At 38.7% G+C, this 19,300-nt stretch overlaps 2 protein-coding genes across 2 annotated transcripts; one reads left to right on the top strand and one right to left on the bottom strand.

Moving 5' to 3' along the window:
• Positions 1 to 1,038: 1,038 nt before the first annotated feature.
• LOC139139986 (ferroportin-like) lies at positions 1,039 to 19,214 on the top strand. Its single transcript, XM_070708968.1, has 7 exons — positions 1,039 to 1,752; positions 14,344 to 14,414; positions 14,721 to 14,880; positions 15,490 to 15,732; positions 16,836 to 17,048; positions 17,500 to 18,305; positions 18,662 to 19,214. The coding sequence occupies exons 1-6, from the start codon at positions 1,506 to 1,508 to the stop codon at positions 18,177 to 18,179; spliced, it is 1,614 nt and encodes a 537-aa protein (XP_070565069.1). The 5' UTR covers positions 1,039 to 1,505; the 3' UTR covers positions 18,180 to 18,305; positions 18,662 to 19,214.
• LOC139139701 (uncharacterized) lies at positions 8,150 to 10,150 on the bottom strand. Its single transcript, XM_070708559.1, has 5 exons — positions 10,084 to 10,150; positions 9,766 to 9,842; positions 9,516 to 9,573; positions 9,288 to 9,367; positions 8,150 to 9,050 (listed from the first exon to the last, which is right to left on the bottom strand). The coding sequence occupies exons 4-5, from the start codon at positions 9,365 to 9,367 to the stop codon at positions 8,150 to 8,152; spliced, it is 981 nt and encodes a 326-aa protein (XP_070564660.1). The 5' UTR covers positions 9,516 to 9,573; positions 9,766 to 9,842; positions 10,084 to 10,150.
• Positions 19,215 to 19,300: the final 86 nt, after the last annotated feature.

Below are 19,300 nucleotides of genomic sequence, written 5' to 3'. Positions count from 1 at the left end.
AAGTCTTTCAACTGATTTTCCGTACACGTGAATTAAACCAGTCCCCTCTGAAATCTAGAATAGAAATAAGTCGTCATTGTGCAAACTGTGGTACTAGAGAAACAAATAACCAAATCTTTACCGACTCTTGAAATTCAAAATGGCCGCCATCGCGGTGTTAATTCTATGGAGAAAACTAAGATTTCGATTTTCACAAACGTAATCCAGAGGCTCCACGAGCTTCAAAATGACAATGAGCCCAACTACTTGTAGACCAAAAACCAATAATTAAAGTTTGAGAGTCAAAAATTTTTACAATTACTTTTTTACTTTGTTTTGAACTTTTTGTACAATTTTAAGAAATTCTACGGACTTGGTTCAAGTCGGTGAATTAAAAAAAATCATTTAAAATAGTTTCTCTTGTGTCTGTCCTATTTCGTACAAACCTATTCGGAATTGGAAAGCCCATGCGAGGTTTTCCCAGCCATTGAATGCATTACCTTTGAGTCTGCGCAGTGTAGTGAGTTAGTTTCTGCCGGATTCACGGGTCAAACTCCCCTGTATAGCGTTCACCGACTCATAGCGTCCACTCCACTCACGGGCGCGTTTCACATGAAAGCAAAATACAAATCATTGCGTTCACTCCACTCAAACATTCACAAATCAAAGACTTGAACCAAGTCTAGAAATTCTTCAATATGCACTTTGAAAAGACAGTCGAGTGCCGATCGATCTGCGATCAATTTTACAGTGGTGTGGTGGCGCTATGACACGCACAAAGCAACAGGTTGTCACTGTAGTAATTTAGATTTTCCTGCTGATGTGCAGCGTGCTCGGAAGGTTATCTCTGATTGGTCGATTGTCACTATTCACAGCAATTAGTCCATTTCTATTCAATATGACTGTAAGATTCAACCATCCAATTGGATAATAGCTCCCGAGATGCTGCACTCTGTCCAGATTTTTTTGTTTTTCTGAATCACAGTGTGTTTTGTTTGACGTCACTTTCCGTGAGAGAAAAGGTATTTTTATTTAGTAGCATATGAAATGTATTAATCATTCTGTGGAACTTAAACTTAGATTATATACACAGTAATGCATGTAATGTGATGATCGCTGACCAAGGTTAGAAAACAGGGTGATCAAAGATCACTTTACAAACAATACCTGGACGAGTCACGTGATCAGTGAGCAAACAATACAGAAGTGTGTAGTTAATGTACACCGAAAATATGTTGGTAGAAATTCGTCCTCTTTTCTCTTCATCGGTCAAAACTTCGTCGGCATAACTTTAATTGGAACGTTCTTTAAACAACGCATCTGTTGCGTGTAGAAATCAGTGTTGTTTGTATACCGAACGAGACATGTAGGAACATTTGTAAACACCTCTGGACTGCGAAACCAGTGGAGCCCTGTTGCTGAATCTGGCCAGTGTTGATAATCTTGGTCGCAGGTGTAATTCGTGACGAAGGACGAAGGTCAGTCTCCAGTTTTCTGACTTGGCCAGATCAGATTTTCGTTTTAAAATGGCTGACACTCACGGGCATTACAGTCCACGGGAGGGAGGCGCAACCATAGTGACAGCAACGGGCGACCAGTACTACGCTGCAGACGGGGGTCTGGGGTCGGACAGCGAAGACGATATACTGGATTTGGATCTTCGGCAGTCGACGCCGCTGGGCGAAGTGCCATCAAACCATGCCGACACAGAAGTCCTGCTGAATAATATGCAGTTGCAATTTCAGAGAAAGTCTAAAAACACCGTTTTCCCAGGTAAATCAACTCTTATAAATCCACGATCGTAAAGTTCAAGGACTCTCTGAAGTGATCGAAGCGAGCAGTGGAATGACCGCTTGGCTAACCACACATTACAAATACCCCTAGACAACCAGAGTACCATGTGTTTATCAAGTACATGGAATGTGTATTTGAATTAGCGTATGTGTGAATACCTATGATATAATCTGATTTGGGTGATACACAGGAGTTAAAATGAAGTTTGCAAATAGATCACGACTCAAAGTTCACACGGCAGCTTCCACGGCCATTGAATGACCTAAAAGCATTCATTCATTCACCAGCCTGAGGCTCAATGGCAGCCTATTGTCTTTGATTTACCCAAAGGGTATGCAAGCCCTGCATTTATATGTTAGTCATGTTGTCACTTGTGTCTTTTAATTGCTGTGTTGTCTTGCCAGGCTTTGAATTTTTAGCGACACGCTAGTCTCTATGACTAATTATACTAATAATTCATTGACCTCACCCCTGCTCCTCGCATTAGTGTGTTTACATTGACTGCTTACTCGATTTAATCATTCGCTCTCCTTTGAAAGTTGTGTTCACTTATTCAATTAGATAAGAGATAAAGCTGATATAAAACATACCCTTTAAAAAGAATGAAGCCGTGAGAATGCGCAACTTCGTGCTATAACGTAAATAGTTTGATCCTGCGGCCTTTTTTAAAATAATCGTGTCTGAGTATATCACCTGATAAACCATCAACAGAGTAGTAGTAGTGGATTACACCGTCGGCATTTTGTCGAACTTCAAACTATAACCATCCATCACTTGAACGACAAGGAAAATCCTTGACTTGACAGTCTCAAGGATGCCCTAGGAAACATGTTTAATTTGATTTTCCTGCAGACGAAACACCGCGGAAAGAATACAGCGGCAAAGGTTATTTCTTTACAAGCCCGTTCAATATTAAAATGAAAGGTTATGATATCATGGGCAAAACGATTGGTTACTCTTGCTTGAAGTTTGCATACTTTGTGTATACCCTGATATGCACATGACCATGGCATAGTCTAATACCTGGACTGGACTATGGACTATGGACTATGGACTATGGACTGGGTCCATAAACTGAACTATGGACTGAGTCCATAAACTGAACAAGAATTTTTATTTTCCATAGTGATCCCGTGTATCAGAAATGCATTCTGAAAGAAATTTTAAATATAATCTTTATTCCATATCCTAATGTTGTTAGCCTAGCAATCTCAGAGATGTTGTGTATCGTTGAATTAACACATTAAATGAAAGGGTAGCACTGTGCACCTTAATTTAGTATTCAAAATCAAAGGATAATATAAAAGGGCTCAATAAGTTATCAATTTCACCATGCAAAAATGTCTGCCATTCCATTTCTTCAAATATCCCAAATTTTACTGAATGTACTTGCAGCTTTTAAGGGATGAATCAAGTGTACCTTTCAGCTGGCATGCGTTGAAGTGGTTGCCGTGGTTCCCATTGCTGGTGGGAAGACTTTTTTGTCACTGAGAATATCACGTTGACTGAATAGATGTGCAACAGGTACATAAACAGATGATATCATGCACATGTCAGTTAATAATCATAATCTACATTATTATTGATATCTATGCAAGTTTAAAACTAATGAACAAGGGAGCAACCATCTTCCAATATCATATAAGAAATCATATCAAAGCTACAATTTAATTTCAACAAGGAAACTTAAGATAGGTGAAGTATTTTTTATTTGAAAAAGCAATGGATTTCTGTCATTCATCTAGATAATTGGTTGCAACTATTTGTAAGAACTTACCCAGAACAAACGAAGCACTGTAATGTTGAATATGACCAGGTATGAGAAAGCAGTCGGCAGACTAATTAGGGGTGGGCCATCTGATATCCTGGGGGGGGGGGGGTCTGGAAGATTTAAGAGGTTGCATTTTTTTTACCTGATCCACTGAAGTGTTATTTAATAAAGACGTAGATGATAGTGTCACTTACAATCTCTAATGAATTACCGTGTGTGCATTCTAAGATCAAAGTTCACAGATGCTGGATTGTGATATAGTGTTGCTTGTTTTCTTACCACAACTCTGCCACGGAGGCTTTCTGTGCAACCACCTGTGCAAGCCGCAATGTTTAAACCCACTTCCTCTGTTCTGTGGTAAATTGGGTTTAATGAAGGTGTTGTACCTGTTGATAATTTTGTGGTGAAATAAAGACAACAGTTCAGTGGTTGATAGCGACTTAAATTTACAAGTCTTGACAGTGACGCCTTCCAAATGTCCACTCCTGATAAAGCACTGACTGTGGTTACATAACGAGACCATTGAACTGATAATGATTTTAGAACGCTACCTGTGTTCATTCAAGGGCTCGATAAGTTATCAATTTCACCATGGCAAAATGTCTCCTCATTGCCATTCAATTTCTTGAAATATCCTAATTTTTACTGAATGTACTTGTAGCTTTAAAGGGCTGAACTCACTGTGTACCTTTCTGCTAGCATGAGTTGAATGGGTGGTTCCCTTTGCTGGTGGGAAGACCTTGTGTAACTGAGAAGGCATGCACCTGTCAGATACAATATCGTAATCCTACCTTATTATTGTTATCTATACAAATTTAAATCTAATGAATCAGGGAGCAAACATCTTCCACTATCACATTGTAAAATCAGATAAAAAACTTCAATTAATGTTCAACAAAGTAATTTAGCTGGCTATTGAACCACTCTTTTTTGGGGAGTGGAGATTTAGCCGAGTGGTTCTCTCTGTGGCCTCTCCGCTAGGCGACTGATGCCGTATGTTGTGGGTTCGAACCCGATTGAAAACTAGCCGTATTTAAAATAGGTGAAGTGTTTTTTGCTTTGAAACAAAAAAGGCATGGATATGGATTTATTGATCTAGACAATTGGCTGCAACTATGTTATTGTATGAGTTTACCAAGAACAAATATGATCAGTTATGAGAAAGCAATTGAATACTGTAGATGATTTTATTAAAATGGACAGTGGCTATTTACAGTGAAGCATAACAGTAGGGTGAGAGACTATGCACAGAGTACAGTGATATTAAGTGCTTCTTTTACATGGCCAAGATTCGGGAAAACGGGTTTTCCCATAGATTAAGCAATTTTGGCGGGAAAAAAGTTAATTAACTGTTAACTGCATACATTCAAGATCAAAGTTCACAGATCCTGGATTGTGATACAGATGTGCGGACACAGTGTTGTTTGTTTTATCTTACTGCCACTGGGCAATGCATCTCAGGCTTTCTGTGCAACCATCCGTGCCAGCTACAAGTTATGAACCCACATCCTCTGTTGTGTGGTAAATTGGGATGAATGACGTGGTATACCTGTTGATAATTTTTGGTGAAATAAAGACATCAGTTCAGCGGTCGATAGCCACTTAAATTTAGAAGCCTTGACACTGACGTCTTCCAAATGTTCACTTTTGATCAAGCACAGACTATATATCTATGCAAACTTAAAACTTATGAAAAAGGGAGCACAAATGTTCAACTAGGGAACTTAACATAGGTGAAGAGTTTTTTGCTTTTAAAAGGCATGGATTTCTGTCATTGATCTAGACAATTGGCTGCAACTATTTGTAAGAATTTACCCAGACAAAACGAAAGACTGTAATGTGGAATATGACCAGGTATGAGAAAGCAGTCGGCAGACTAATTACTTCACTCATACTATATAAACAGTGGCTATGTACAGTGAAGGTGTAAGGGTAAGAGACTGCGCACAGAGTATAGTTATGTGAAGTTCGGGAAAGGGAGGTTTCCCATTGATAAAACAGTTTTGGCGGGAAAAATGTTAAGTCACGTGGGTTCAGGTGATAGTATCACTTACAATCTGTGATTAATTAATTAACTTGGATACATCCATGATCAAAGTTCACAGATGCTAGATTGTGAGACAGTGTTGTTTGTTTAATCTTTCTACACACCCACAATGGAGGCTTTTTGTTCAGCCAACCTTGCCAACCGCAATAAATTTACAATAGCCTCTGTTGTGTGGTTAATTGAGATTAATGAATTAGTGTACCTATTGTTATGGCTAAACAAAAAAAATTGTGCTCTTCCGAAAACCCGAGGCTGTCATTGATCGAGACAATTGGCTGCAACTATTTGTATGAACTTTATACCAAGAACAAACGCAACACTGTAATGTGGAATATGACCAGGTATGAGAAAGCCGTCGGGAGACTTATTCACTCATATTGAACAGTGGCTACATACAGTGAAGTATAACAGTACAGTGAGTTCCCATTGATCAAGCAGTTTTGGCGGGAAAAGTGCCTATGAGTCACGAGAAAGGCACATGAAGGATCAGACATAGTTGTCTCAGCAGATTTAAGCTGAGGTTGGTAGAGTAAACAGTGATAGGAAGCGGTGTCTCAAGCTGAAATCTTAGAAGGAATGTTAAATTTATCTTCCCCGTATCTGAGTATCTACAGCAAGATAATTCAATAACAGTGACGTAATACGAGCACCACTAAATCATAAGGATTGTACACCATGCAACATTTTATTGCAAAATAATTCCATCCTGACTGTATACAGTGGCAGAAATAAGGTGATGAGATAAGTCTACATTACTGAAATTTTACAATAATTAATAGCATTGAACCTGCTTACACTTTGACATTCATACGTCTGAAGAGATCAACATGCTGTTCAGATAAATGTGGTTTTAAATCCTCTGGTACATAAATCAAAGATATAATGAAATATTCATTCTTTGTTCTGATGCAAGATTCATTCAAATGAAAGTACACATTTGAAGCGCTGGCCTTTTGTTTTTGGCCATTATGCATGTATTCCCTTTGCGCCTGTGTTGTAACAATCGCATCACTTGGTGGCAGTGGGTCTATCCCATTTTCCTTGAAAAGCCCATTACAACCATAGCATTTAGATACTTTCGGATGGGCAAATTTAAGGAGCCTCAAAATGTAAGAACCAACCGTGGGTCTAGGTCTTGTTGGGGTTGGGACTTTCTGTACACTACCTGTGTTTTCATTGCCCATCTGCTTATTTCCCATCACATCAACAACCGTTTCTAAAACCGAGGGACTTGTGCTAGATTTACCCTTTCGACGTTGGGTAGCTTTGTTCGCTTTCTTTCCCCTTCCCTTGGGCATCCCAACAGCACATAGTTTATCTAATCTTGACTGCCTATCTTTGCGTGTACAGTCATTGATAAAGCTTTGAAGCCTTGACACGTGTTCAGCAACAGCAACTGTGTGTGGACAGAGTTTGTAAGTACTGTATCGTGTACACTGTCCATCACAGAAAAACTGATCCGCATTTGTTACACTTTGTCTAACAAGATGTGGATAAAGTACACCTCGACTACTGCTGACAAACCATGCATTTGGCGACTTAGATGTGCCGGGAGCAGGGGAAATATTTGTATCTTCTGATAGTAATGAGGCAGCCTTATCAAACATTTCATTAAGCACAGGCTGTGGTATATATTCTACATCACACTGATGAGCTTTAACAGTAAGCTCTCTTGTTGACGATTGTGCCATCTCTGTTACTATACTGTCTTTTAGCAGAGCGTTGTTAAATTTTACCATGACTCTTTCTCGTTGCAGTGCAGACATTTTACAAAAATCACGTTCAGACACAGAGAAAGAGCTGTATTCAGGAAGTACAGTGTATTCCCCTTTCCCAATAACTGCTAATTTGATTTCTTCTTGTTGTCGATTCACAATTTTCGCATAGAATGGACAAAAGATAACACATCTTTTTTGCCAGTTGTTATCCCTTTTTATCATGCTGTTAATTGACTCATTTGCATTTTGGTTATACATTTTTGGTGGATAACCTAGTCACACATAGTGCGTATATCAGCTAACATTGTACTTTTTATCAGATCCGCTTTGTTTGCCAGAAAGTAACTGAAAAATTCCCCTCCTTTCTGGTGCTGTCGACCCACTCATTCTGCAAATTTACTAATTTTTCATCAAATTCTTCTGGGGTTACAGCATCAACAAGGCCCTTTTCCTTTTTCTCATCAAACGTACGACCAAATATATCATGAACGTACTCTTTTGCTGTATTACCCTTTATGCCAAGGTCAGTCAGTTTAGACATCACATTATCTTTCATATGTATATCACACATAAGATGAAATGCTTCTGGAAAGGTGGACTTAAAACTTTCATATACATTGTGTTCTCCATCAGATCCAAAAGCTTTCAAACCCCTAGTGGGGGGATGTAAACTCACCAAGGCAGACGAAAGCTCAAAATAACTTTCAAAGTTTTTCCTTTGATGAATAAGAGCTGGACCTAACATCACCGGATGTGCTCCGTGTTTGTTCTGAAGCATCAAATGTCTGAATGTTGTAAGTGTTACGTGGAAGTTTCCCAGGTTATAGGTAGGATCTACTCCTAACACACAAAAATTATCTGATTTCGTACAAATTTTTCAATGTCACTTAGCTGCTGATCAGTGGTTAACACAACCATTAATTCTGGAGACACTTTTACAGATCTTATGTACGCTTGCTTCTTGTCTAATTCATCGTTTTTGGCCATTTCAATCAGCTCTACAACAGAATCTTTATCTAAAAATTCTTGCCTCTTGGTCACATGTCTGAAATTTGTCACTTGTTTTCGATTGCGAGGAAACTGCCCAACTGATTTGATATTCATGACACCACCAGCATCCTCAATAACCTGATGAACAACTGCCTTTGCTTTACTAGATGCTGACAATAACTTGATTTTGGATTTTGTTGACTCACTTGTTCTGTAATATGGCTTACCTTCCTTTGAATTTCCGTGTTTCTTAACTACGATGTTATGCTCAGGCCCATCAAAAAAATACTGCACAAATGTTAAATTGTTTTCAACTCCATCACTTTTCATGAGTCTGATTACCACTCGATGAAAATCAGGGGAACTTTTATTTACGTACTGTCTTCTTTTTACCTTAAATACGTCCCTTTTACCAAAATAACTGTCATCTACCTGTTCGAGTTTGTTAGATGAGATATTGTGCTTGTAAAAGAACGTCTTTGTCCCTTTTGTTTCCCAAGACCCATTACCATCACATAAAATATCCTTCCAGCTTGCCATATGTTTCGTGTCACAAACAAAAGCTACATTCCTATTAACACAATCGGGGATGGTTCTTGCGATGTTATGCTCATTGCCAGGTTGCAGTAGCAGGGACACAGCTTTACCTGTTGATATTCCTGATGTTTTCCCCTCAATAATGATTGGCAAATCTTGGTCATTATTGTAGAGTTGTGGTGCATGATCATCTACATAACTTGTGTTATCTCCACTGAAAAAATAATAATATAGTACAATAGGTCAGAAATGCATGTAATTTGAAAATCTTCTGGGGGCTAACCATCATTTAAACTATAATGAACTAAGGTTTGGTTTGAGTGAGTCAATACCAGGATTCACTCTTGAGTTGAATGTTTTTTGTTTTTTTAAGACACTCTACTTTCTACGTGTAGTAATTGTAATTCTGCTGCTGTCGGTCGCAAGGTTCAGAATGTTTTATTCAGCTCACCTGTCTGTACATTGCTCGGAGTCTGAACTAATTTCTATCACTTCTTCTAAGGCTGACAAAGTTGTGGTGGTCTTCGTCATCTGCAAAAACAAAATGATTGCAACATTGTGAGGATATCTATATCAGCAGTGGCCATAATCAAAGTCACATAAAAGCATACACTAGCGATGGAGCGCGAATATATTTCTTTATCTTTAACCATGAATACTAGCGCAAAATTTACCTTACCTCATACTCTATATCTTTCCTTTGCTGAAAAGGTGTTTTCTCATCACCATTATCTTCCCTAAAACATTCAAGAATCAGAACAGATGACAATATTAAAAAGACATACATATCAATCAAAGAATGATCGTTCATATAAAATAAAGACAATTTGTATTAGACGGGAATTCTTTAGCAATGGAAGAAATCAACGCCGATAGTGTAGGAGACCATACTTATTGGTACAAAATGAATACAGTGATGAAATATTTACCTTTCACTATGAACTGAGGAATCAGAACTGATGTATATTGTATCAGAGTCACCAACACTTGCAACAGCATCATCAATCTGAAATATAAGGTCAGAAATATACAATCTACTTTAAAGTAGAAAGTGATGTTTCAACGTGAGAAAAATATGTTGCAAAGATTTTGCAGACCTGCTGACGAGTAAGGCCTCACTGTGCGATTTCATTTCACTTCAAGGTATGAATGTGGTCAACCATGTCAATACAGTTTGCATATGGATGGCATTTCTTCTGGCAGTCTTCAAACCTTTTCCGTAAAATATCATTGGGTTGTGAACTTACCTCCTCCCACGAGTATGTGCGTATGAGTTGCTTCTTCTCCTTTTTAAGCGGTTTTTTTTCACATTTCGGCTTGTCACCTTATTCGCCGAATTGTAATCGTCGCACTCCAGTTCCCTGAAAAAGTTAAACAATTCCATGACATTCACTCTTTGCTCAACATAAATTTCCAGATAACATGTAACAAAACACTTTGGGAACTTATGGAAGTTTGTGTCACCTTCTTTAACTTCTGTCCATATTTGTCTGTATTAAAATTTGAGACAAAATTGAGTTCCTTTTAGAATACAAAACAAATATTTTCAGATTTCAGAACCTTACCTTTTGTATCTCTGTGAAACAGCTGAATAAGAAAAATAGCACTTTCTTGGGGAGATTCTTGGTATTCCAGGTTCACCTTGGGAAATTTCTAGTGGAGTTACCATAGACTCACTACATGCCCTTACAGCAGACTCTTCTTGCGAACAGCCTTCGTCATGACAATCATTGATTTTCTGTTCTTCAAGTTCATTTGTACCATTTGTACCTTTGAGGACTTCTGCATATGTCCTAAGAAGCCGTTTTTGTAGCTACGTTTTGTATGTCCATTCTGAAATAGTGTGGTTATCTATTTGCGGATGTGGTACACTTGTAGTGTTCACGTGATACATATTAAGTACTTTATTCAAAGTTGGTGTCATAATCATTATGCAATTACAATCTGTGCTTGATCAGGAGTGGACATATGGAAGGCATCATTGTCAAGGCTTGTAAATTTAAGTTGCTATCGGCCTCTGAACTGATGTCTTTATTCCACCAAAGAAAGTAGGCAAAAATAAATAAATAAATAAAGTAAAATAAATTGTGCAGTTCAGTTAACATCGTTTTCAAACTAGCATGGGCAAGGATTTTTTCCAAAATATTTACGTTTTAAATATGCATTTCTTAGGGGTTCAGGGCGGTCAAACACTGGCCAGAACATTTCCAGAAAAATGTATCATATATACCGGTAGAAAAGGACAAAAAAAAACAGAAAAGACGTCCTCGTTCAAACAAACATCAAATGTAAAGTAACGAACTCGTGATTCTAAGGGTTTTTTCTTTCTTATTTTTTACTTTCGTGTTTACGTACCTCTCAAAAGTTCATGGTCGCCAGGTAAAAATTAAGGTAGATCGGGTTATCGGAAGAGCACATTTTTTTTGTTCGGCCATAACAACGGGTACATTCATTAATCTCAATTAACCACACAACAGAGGCTATTGTAAATTTATTGCGGTTGGCAAGGTTGGGTGAACAAAAAGCCTCCATTGTGGGGTGGTAGAAAGATGAAACAAACAACACTGTCTCACAATCTAGCATCTGTGAACTTTGATCATGAATGTATCCAAGTTAATTAATTAATCACAGATTGTAAGTGATACTATCACCTGAATCCACGTGACTTAACATTTTTCCCGCCAAAACTGTTTTATCAATGGGAAACCTCCCTTTCCCAAACTTCACATAACTGTACTCTGTGCGCAGTCTCTTACCCTTACACCTTCACTGTATGGCCGTCATATTCCACATTACAGTGTTTCGTTTTTTCTGGGTAAGTTCTTTCAAATAGTTGCAGCCAATTGTCTAGATCAATGACAGAAATCCGTGCCTTTTATAAGCAAAAAACACTTCAACTATATTAAGTTCCCTTGTTGAACATTAATTAAAGCTTTTCATCTGATTTATAATGTGATAGTGGAAGATGTTTGCTCCCTTGTTCATAAGTTTTAAGTTTGCATAGATTTATAGTCTGTGCTTGATCAAAAGTGGACACTTGGAAGGTGTCAGTGTCAAGGCTTGTAAGTTTAAGTGGCACGGATGGTTGCACAGAAAGCCTGAGATGCAATTGCCCAGTGGCAGTAAGATAAAACAAACAACACTGTATCCGCACATCTGTATCACAATCCAGGATCTGTGAACTTTGATCTTGAATGTATGCAGTTAACAGTTAATTAACTTTTTTCCCGCCAAAATTGCTTAATCTATGGGAAAACCCGTTTTCCCGAATCTTGGCCATGTAAAAGAAGCACTTAATATCACTGTACTCTGTGCATAGTCTCTCACCCTACTGTTATGCTTCACTGTAAATAGCCACTGTCCATTTTAATAAAATCATCTACAGTATTCAATTGCTTTCTCATAACTGATCATATTTGTTCTTGGTAAACTCATACAATAACATAGTTGCAGCCAATTGTCTAGATCAATAAATCCATATCCATGCCTTTTTTGTTTCAAAGCAAAAAACACTTCACCTATTTTAAATACGGCTAGTTTTCAATCGGGTTCGAACCCACAACATACGGCATCAGTCGCCTAGCGGAGAGGCCACAGAGAGAACCACTCGGCTAAATCTCCACTCCCCAAAAAAGAGTGGTTCAATAGCCAGCTAAATTACTTTGTTGAACATTAATTGAAGTTTTTTATCTGATTTTACAATGTGATAGTGGAAGATGTTTGCTCCCTGATTCATTAGATTTAAATTTGTATAGATAACAATAATAAGGTAGGATTACGATATTGTATCTGACAGGTGCATGCCTTCTCAGTTACACAAGGTCTTCCCACCAGCAAAGGGAACCACCCATTCAACTCATGCTAGCAGAAAGGTACACAGTGAGTTCAGCCCTTTAAAGCTACAAGTACATTCAGTAAAAATTAGGATATTTCAAGAATTGAATGGCAATGAGGAGACATTTTGCCATGGTGAAATTGATAACTTATCGAGCCCTTGAATGAACACAGGTAGCGTTCTAAAATCATTATCAGTTCAATGGTCTCGTTATGTAACCACAGTCAGTGCTTTATCAGGAGTGGACATTTGGAAGGCGTCACTGTCAAGACTTGTAAATTTAAGTCGCTATCAACCACTGAACTGTTGTCTTTATTTCACCACAAAATTATCAACAGGTACAACACCTTCATTAAACCCAATTTACCACAGAACAGAGGAAGTGGGTTTAAACATTGCGGCTTGCACAGGTGGTTGCACAGAAAGCCTCCGTGGCAGAGTTGTGGTAAGAAAACAAGCAACACTATATCACAATCCAGCATCTGTGAACTTTGATCTTAGAATGCACACACGGTAATTCATTAGAGATTGTAAGTGACACTATCATCTACGTCTTTATTAAATAACACTTCAGTGGATCAGGTAAAAAAATGCAACCTCTTAATCTTCCAGACCCCCCCCCCCAGGATATCAGATGGCCCACCCCTAATTAGTCTGCCGACTGCTTTCTCATACCTGGTCATATTCAACATTACAGTGCTTCGTTTGTTCTGGGTAAGTTCTTACAAATAGTTGCAACCAATTATCTAGATGAATGACAGAAATCCATTGCTTTTTCAAATAAAAAATACTTCACCTATCTTAAGTTTCCTTGTTGAAATTAAATTGTAGCTTTGATATGATTTCTTATATGATATTGGAAGATGGTTGCTCCCTTGTTCATTAGTTTTAAACTTGCATAGATATCAATAATAATGTAGGATTATGATTATTAACTGACATGTGCATGATATCATCTGTTTATGTACCTGTTGCACATCTATTCAGTCAACGTGATATTCTCAGTGACAAAAAAGTCTTCCCACCAGCAATGGGAACCACGGCAACCACTTCAACGCATGCCAGCTGAAAGGTACACTTGATTCATCCCTTAAAAGCTGCAAGTACATTCAGTAAAATTTGGGATATTTGAAGAAATGGAATGGCAGACATTTTTGCATGGTGAAATTGATAACTTATTGAGCCCTTTTATATTATCCTTTGATTTTGAATACTAAATTAAGGTGCACAGTGCTACCCTTTCATTTAATGTGTTAATTCAACGATACACAACATCTCTGAGATTGCTAGGCTAACAACATTAGGATATGGAATAAAGATTATATTTAAAATTTCTTTCAGAATGCATTTCTGATACACGGGATCACTATGAAAATAAAATTCTTGTTCAGTTTATGGACTCAGTCCATAGTTCAGTTTATGGACCCAGTCCATAGTCCATAGTCCATAGTCCATAGTCCAGTCCAGGTATTAGACTATGCCCTTAACCATGGATGTTGTACATGCATAGCCTGACAGATACGATCCGCCGTTCAAAAGGGTCAGCGTTATCCCATGAGCGTGCGTTACATAATCTTACAAAGCCACCCATCATCCATACGTCATGATCGAACTATCACTTTATTGTACTGATTGATGATATTATGGCATTGATGCTTTCTATTTTTAACAGACACAGGATGCTGTATTTATTTCAAAAGTCCGGCTTTCCTCATCTATTGCTGTCAAGTACTATCAACTTGGGTAAGGTCTCTTTCTAACTAATTATGTAGATTTTGTGGTTCATCTAAGATATCAAAGATGATATCTACTGTCTATAATGATATGCAGAAATCGTGACGCCGCAAAGATGTGCAAGATTACAATGTAGGTTTGTATGCTCTGAGCACTGCCAGATATCGACCTCTTGGTGACAACACACTAAAATTCAAATAAAGTGTTCTTTGAGGCAGCTGATAATGCATGTTCGTATTTCATAATCTCACAGAATCTGGCGTTTTCATGTGTACCCAAGATCTTTGAAAATAACGCATGAAAATTATCTTACAGGGTTATCGCATGTGGTCATTTGCGATAGGATTTTACCTGGTAGCAATTGACAGGGATTCACTGAGAGTGATCGCCCTCTACGGTTTAACACTGTGTGCTTCTACGTTAATAATGGGACCAGCAATCGGAAATTGGGTAGACAAAACCCAGCGTCTAAAAGGTGACTTACTTTAATGCATCTTTCTTTAATGACATCATTTTATGCAGGAAGGCCTTAAGCAATGACTATGCATGTCATATAGTTATTCTTAGGCCTAGATCACGTTTTATCCTTTATCACCATGTCTCGATTTTTAAAAATTTGCTCTTGAATTTTCTTCTTTGCTTATTGTTACGCGAAATTGCTTTTTTAAAACGTTGACATCGACAATTACAGTTGTAAATCGACTTTACAACGATTAAATCAAGATAAGCAATTTTCCATATCAACGTACGAAGTTTGAATTTGTATCCTATTCTCCGGCTCCGATTTCAAAAAACAAACAGAACGAAAGGCAGGCAGACGGATGGCAGATAGATAGAGAGAGGGGGAGAGACAGACAGACAGACAGACAGATAGATAGATAGATAGATAGATAGATAGATAGATAGATAGATAGATAGATAGATAGATAGATAGATAGATAGATAGATAGATAGATGGTTGGATCAACGGAGTGATGGGCAGAGACACTGAGTACTAAAATTAATACGATCCTCCAGTAATGCTGTGAATGCGGGAACCTCGAACAAATAATCTAAACGTAACGTTCCTCCTATTCTTTTGTAGTTATTCGAAGGTCGCTGCTACTGCAAAACTCTTCCCTGATCCTCTGTGCTTTGTTACTGACGATGCTTATCGCCCTGGGCAGCGACTTCGTTGTCCTGTGGCACGGAACGTTGTTCTTGATGGTCGTTTTCGCTATCATTGTACTCGGTGATCTAGCTCACCTGTCTGGCCAGGCTGAGAGAATATCAATTCAGAAAGACTGGGTTGTAGTGTTGGCTGGAACGGATAAGGCAAGACTAGCTAGTAAGTGTCGTTGATTTTGTCACTGTATTAGACTGTACTTCGTGGTATTTTTTGTCTCAGGGAAAGTAAAGCAACTGGTATGGCAAATAATGTATGCCTTGCAGACTCTGAAAACGTCTCTAAACTTTTTGCATGTTGTCGTTCCAATCGCCCTTTCCCAAGATCTCATGCTCCATTTCATTATCAAAAGTCGTCCTCATTTTTGATTTCTAATGATCTTGCTTGAATTCTTTTGACCCTCACAAAATTTAATCTGCCAAATTGGTCAGGGATTTATTTCTACGGAAGTTCGAAAAGTAAAAGTGTTTTTGTTGTGGGTATTCAGAATATCATTGGTTCCTCTCGACACTACAAAGCGCACACTGTTTAGGTCGTCATAAATAGATCCTTTGCCTCTCATATGTAATACGCACAGAGCAACGACATTTATTCTAATGGAGATGACTCTATAACAGTAACGTGCTTGGGGCAACTGTGTCGATCGCCAAAGTTGTTTACGATCGCAGATATCCCTACATCTGATACGTCATCTCCCAATTTAATGTATATTTAGGTATTAAAATTGTATTTATGAGCATTTAACAAAAACTTCAAATTAGTAGCGAGTCATTGTCAAATTGGAATATTTATTGGCCTGGATGTTAAGATAGACAAGCAGTAATTACTATGTAAATTTCAGTTTCATGAAGTGCACATCAAGTGCAAGTTTAAAGACCAAAACAGCATTACAGAGAAAAGTAGTAATACAATTTCGGATAAAAGTATTCTAACATGGATTATAGTCTGAGAAAAACACATTCCCTATATCTTATGATTACTAAGACTCTCCTTTGTTTTAAATAAAATATCATTTTAGCATTTTTTGTGTTGTGAGTAAAGTCATCGCTCTGACCAAATTTAAAGCAGTACAACTTTAATAGTGTACAAGAGTTCGCGGTCATGCATGTTTTGCTTCTTCTTGGTATCTCAACTTTAGTGAAAGTACTCGTCGAGAAACTCACTGTGAAATAATGCTTTGTGTGTGATACAACTACCCGATGTGAAATTTTGTGTTATTTTTGTGGCAATTGGACTGGAAAAAACTCTTGTTTCGAATTTCGTAGGTCTGAACGCTATTCTGCTTCGTATCGACCTCGTCAGTGACATCGCAGCACCCATATTCATTGGTTGGGTAATGACTTTTGGATCGCTGTTGGCCGGCACTCTCGTCATTGCAGTATGGGCGTTGCTGGGTGGATTGCTGGAGTATTTCCTTATGTGGAAAATCTTTGCGGCGGTTCCAGCTTTGAGCCTCAAGAAACAGAAGACATTTTCTGGTAAGGCAACAACGTTTTAGTATGAGGGATTTGCAAGTAAAAATATCCTGTACAGAAAATATTCATGACGGTCAAAGTGTTAATTTAAAACCGGTACATATACAGTCCGTTCTTATTTTATTTCGTCTGGAAAGGGGGCATAGCATTTATTATTGTGAATATATCATGCTTTTCCAGCGGCGAAGGACAAAACATAAACAACTTCATAGCAAGGCAGAAATAGTTTCAAAGAGTCGATTACACCCAGACGTGTGTCTGTAGCATAGAGATTCAGAGAAGATACTGGCCGAGTGTGTCAACAATTAATATCGAACCTGACTCCGAAAACAGTTTCCAGAAGGTGATATTTAATTTTGATAAAAAGAACCAGAACACTCATACTGACACACGTAACAAACGTGCAGAATATACAAACTTTTTCGAATTGTTATGGTGGTTCTGTATTTTTCAGAATCAACCGAGGGCAGTGCCGATGAACGCTCGGCAATTCGGGATGCGCAGGACGAGGAAGAAGAAGACACGCCCGGTGATAAGATGTTCTCCCTGGGAAGCGACAGCGAGAACAGTGACACTGAAATCAACGTATCCAGGGAGGACCTCAGCAAAGGTCATCGCCGTGACAGCGAGGCGAGTTCATCCTTTCAGGAGATCAGATTCACCGACATCAGAGACGAGCAAGAGTTGAGAGAAGAAAGGTGGAGGACCGTTAGAAACTTGTGCGGGTGTTGCATAAAATTTGGGAAGGGCTGGAGAGTTTATATGGGATATAAAGTGTGCTTCGCGGGACTTGGACTGGCCATGCTGTACATGAACGTGTTGGGATTTGACTACGTATCCATTGGTTACGCATTCTCACAAGGCGTTGATGTATGGGTCATTGGTGTGCTCAGGGCCGTTGCCTCCGTCTTCGGAATACTCGGTACCCTACTGTTTCCATTGGTGCGGCGAAAGATAGGACTCGAGAGGACAGGTCTGTGGGCCATGTTGGAGCAAATTCTATCTCTAACGCTGTGTGTCTTCTCAATTTGGGCGCCAGGAAGCCCTTGGACTTGCATCACAAGGGTGCTCCTCCTCCACCTCTCAATAATGCAACTGGGGTTCCACCTGTTACTGCAGTCTCTCCGACGCTGACTTCTGCCTTCAATCTGACAGGGGGCAACTTCACAACGGATGCACCGTCAGATATACTGCCCCCTTTGCCAGATTCCTATGCATCTATTACTATGCTATTCATCGGCATGATTTTAGCAAAGCTGGGTAAGTTTCATACGCTCTTTCACAACCCCTCACACACCTCACACTTGTCTTCGAGTGCAAACTAGCTGCAACACAATTCATTTGTGTGTCGAGGTAATGGCAACGAAAGCGTTTCTGTTGAACGAGTTTTACACGTTCGGCTTGTCGTTTCCCCGCTATTTCAAGTTATATATAAACTGAAAAAAGTCGTACAAACAATCTGGGTAAGTGAGATCCCAAAGCAGCATGTACTCCAGACATGGTCCCTCCATTGATATGCACTTTATTACTGTTTAATACTACACAGCGGGGTTTCGACAAACACTGCTGTAAAATTAAAATAACATGCTGACGGTCTAAACTATCTATATTTCTAGGAATGTGGATCTTTGATCTGACAGTAACTCAACTAATCCAGGAAAATGTCATGGAGACACAACGCGGTGTGGTCAACGGTGTGCAGAACGCCCTCAACGGCCTAATGGACATGTTGCAATTCATATTTGTCATCATTGCACCGCATCCCCGGACCTTTGGCGTCCTTGTTGTAACGTCGTTTCTGTTTGTCTGTTTCGGTGGGGCAATGTATGCCATGTTCTCGTACAAGGTTCGTGGTCATCTGTGCCATTTTGAGAAACTGACCAGAACGGGTAAAAAAAGAGGTGTGAACGGATACACTGTCGCAGACGCGGAAACAGAGCCTGCCAACGTTTAGAAAGAACCTTGTCACAGCATTTCCACATATGGAAATATTAGGCAAAATTTAAGACGGTTACTACAAACAACATGTATTGTAGTTTGACTGCCAACTTATTTGCCTCAAAGTGACTCTCAACCTTATCATAGTATTATTATTATTGCAATAAGACAAACATGAAGAAGATGAAAGCTAATTTTCAAAATTTCAATAAATTCCTAAGGGTCATATCATATCCGTCGCATTTATACTGTTCTAAAGCTTTACAAACCACACAGATATTATCATTTTAACTGTGTTGTTCGGATGAATGGTAGGT

This window comes from Ptychodera flava, chromosome 9 (assembly GCF_041260155.1).
Source record: "Ptychodera flava strain L36383 chromosome 9, AS_Pfla_20210202, whole genome shotgun sequence".
NCBI classification, from domain to species: Eukaryota; Metazoa; Hemichordata; class Enteropneusta; family Ptychoderidae; genus Ptychodera; species Ptychodera flava.
The sequence above is the reverse complement of the archived record's forward strand: the minus strand, read 5'-3'. Positions and strand labels throughout refer to the sequence as shown.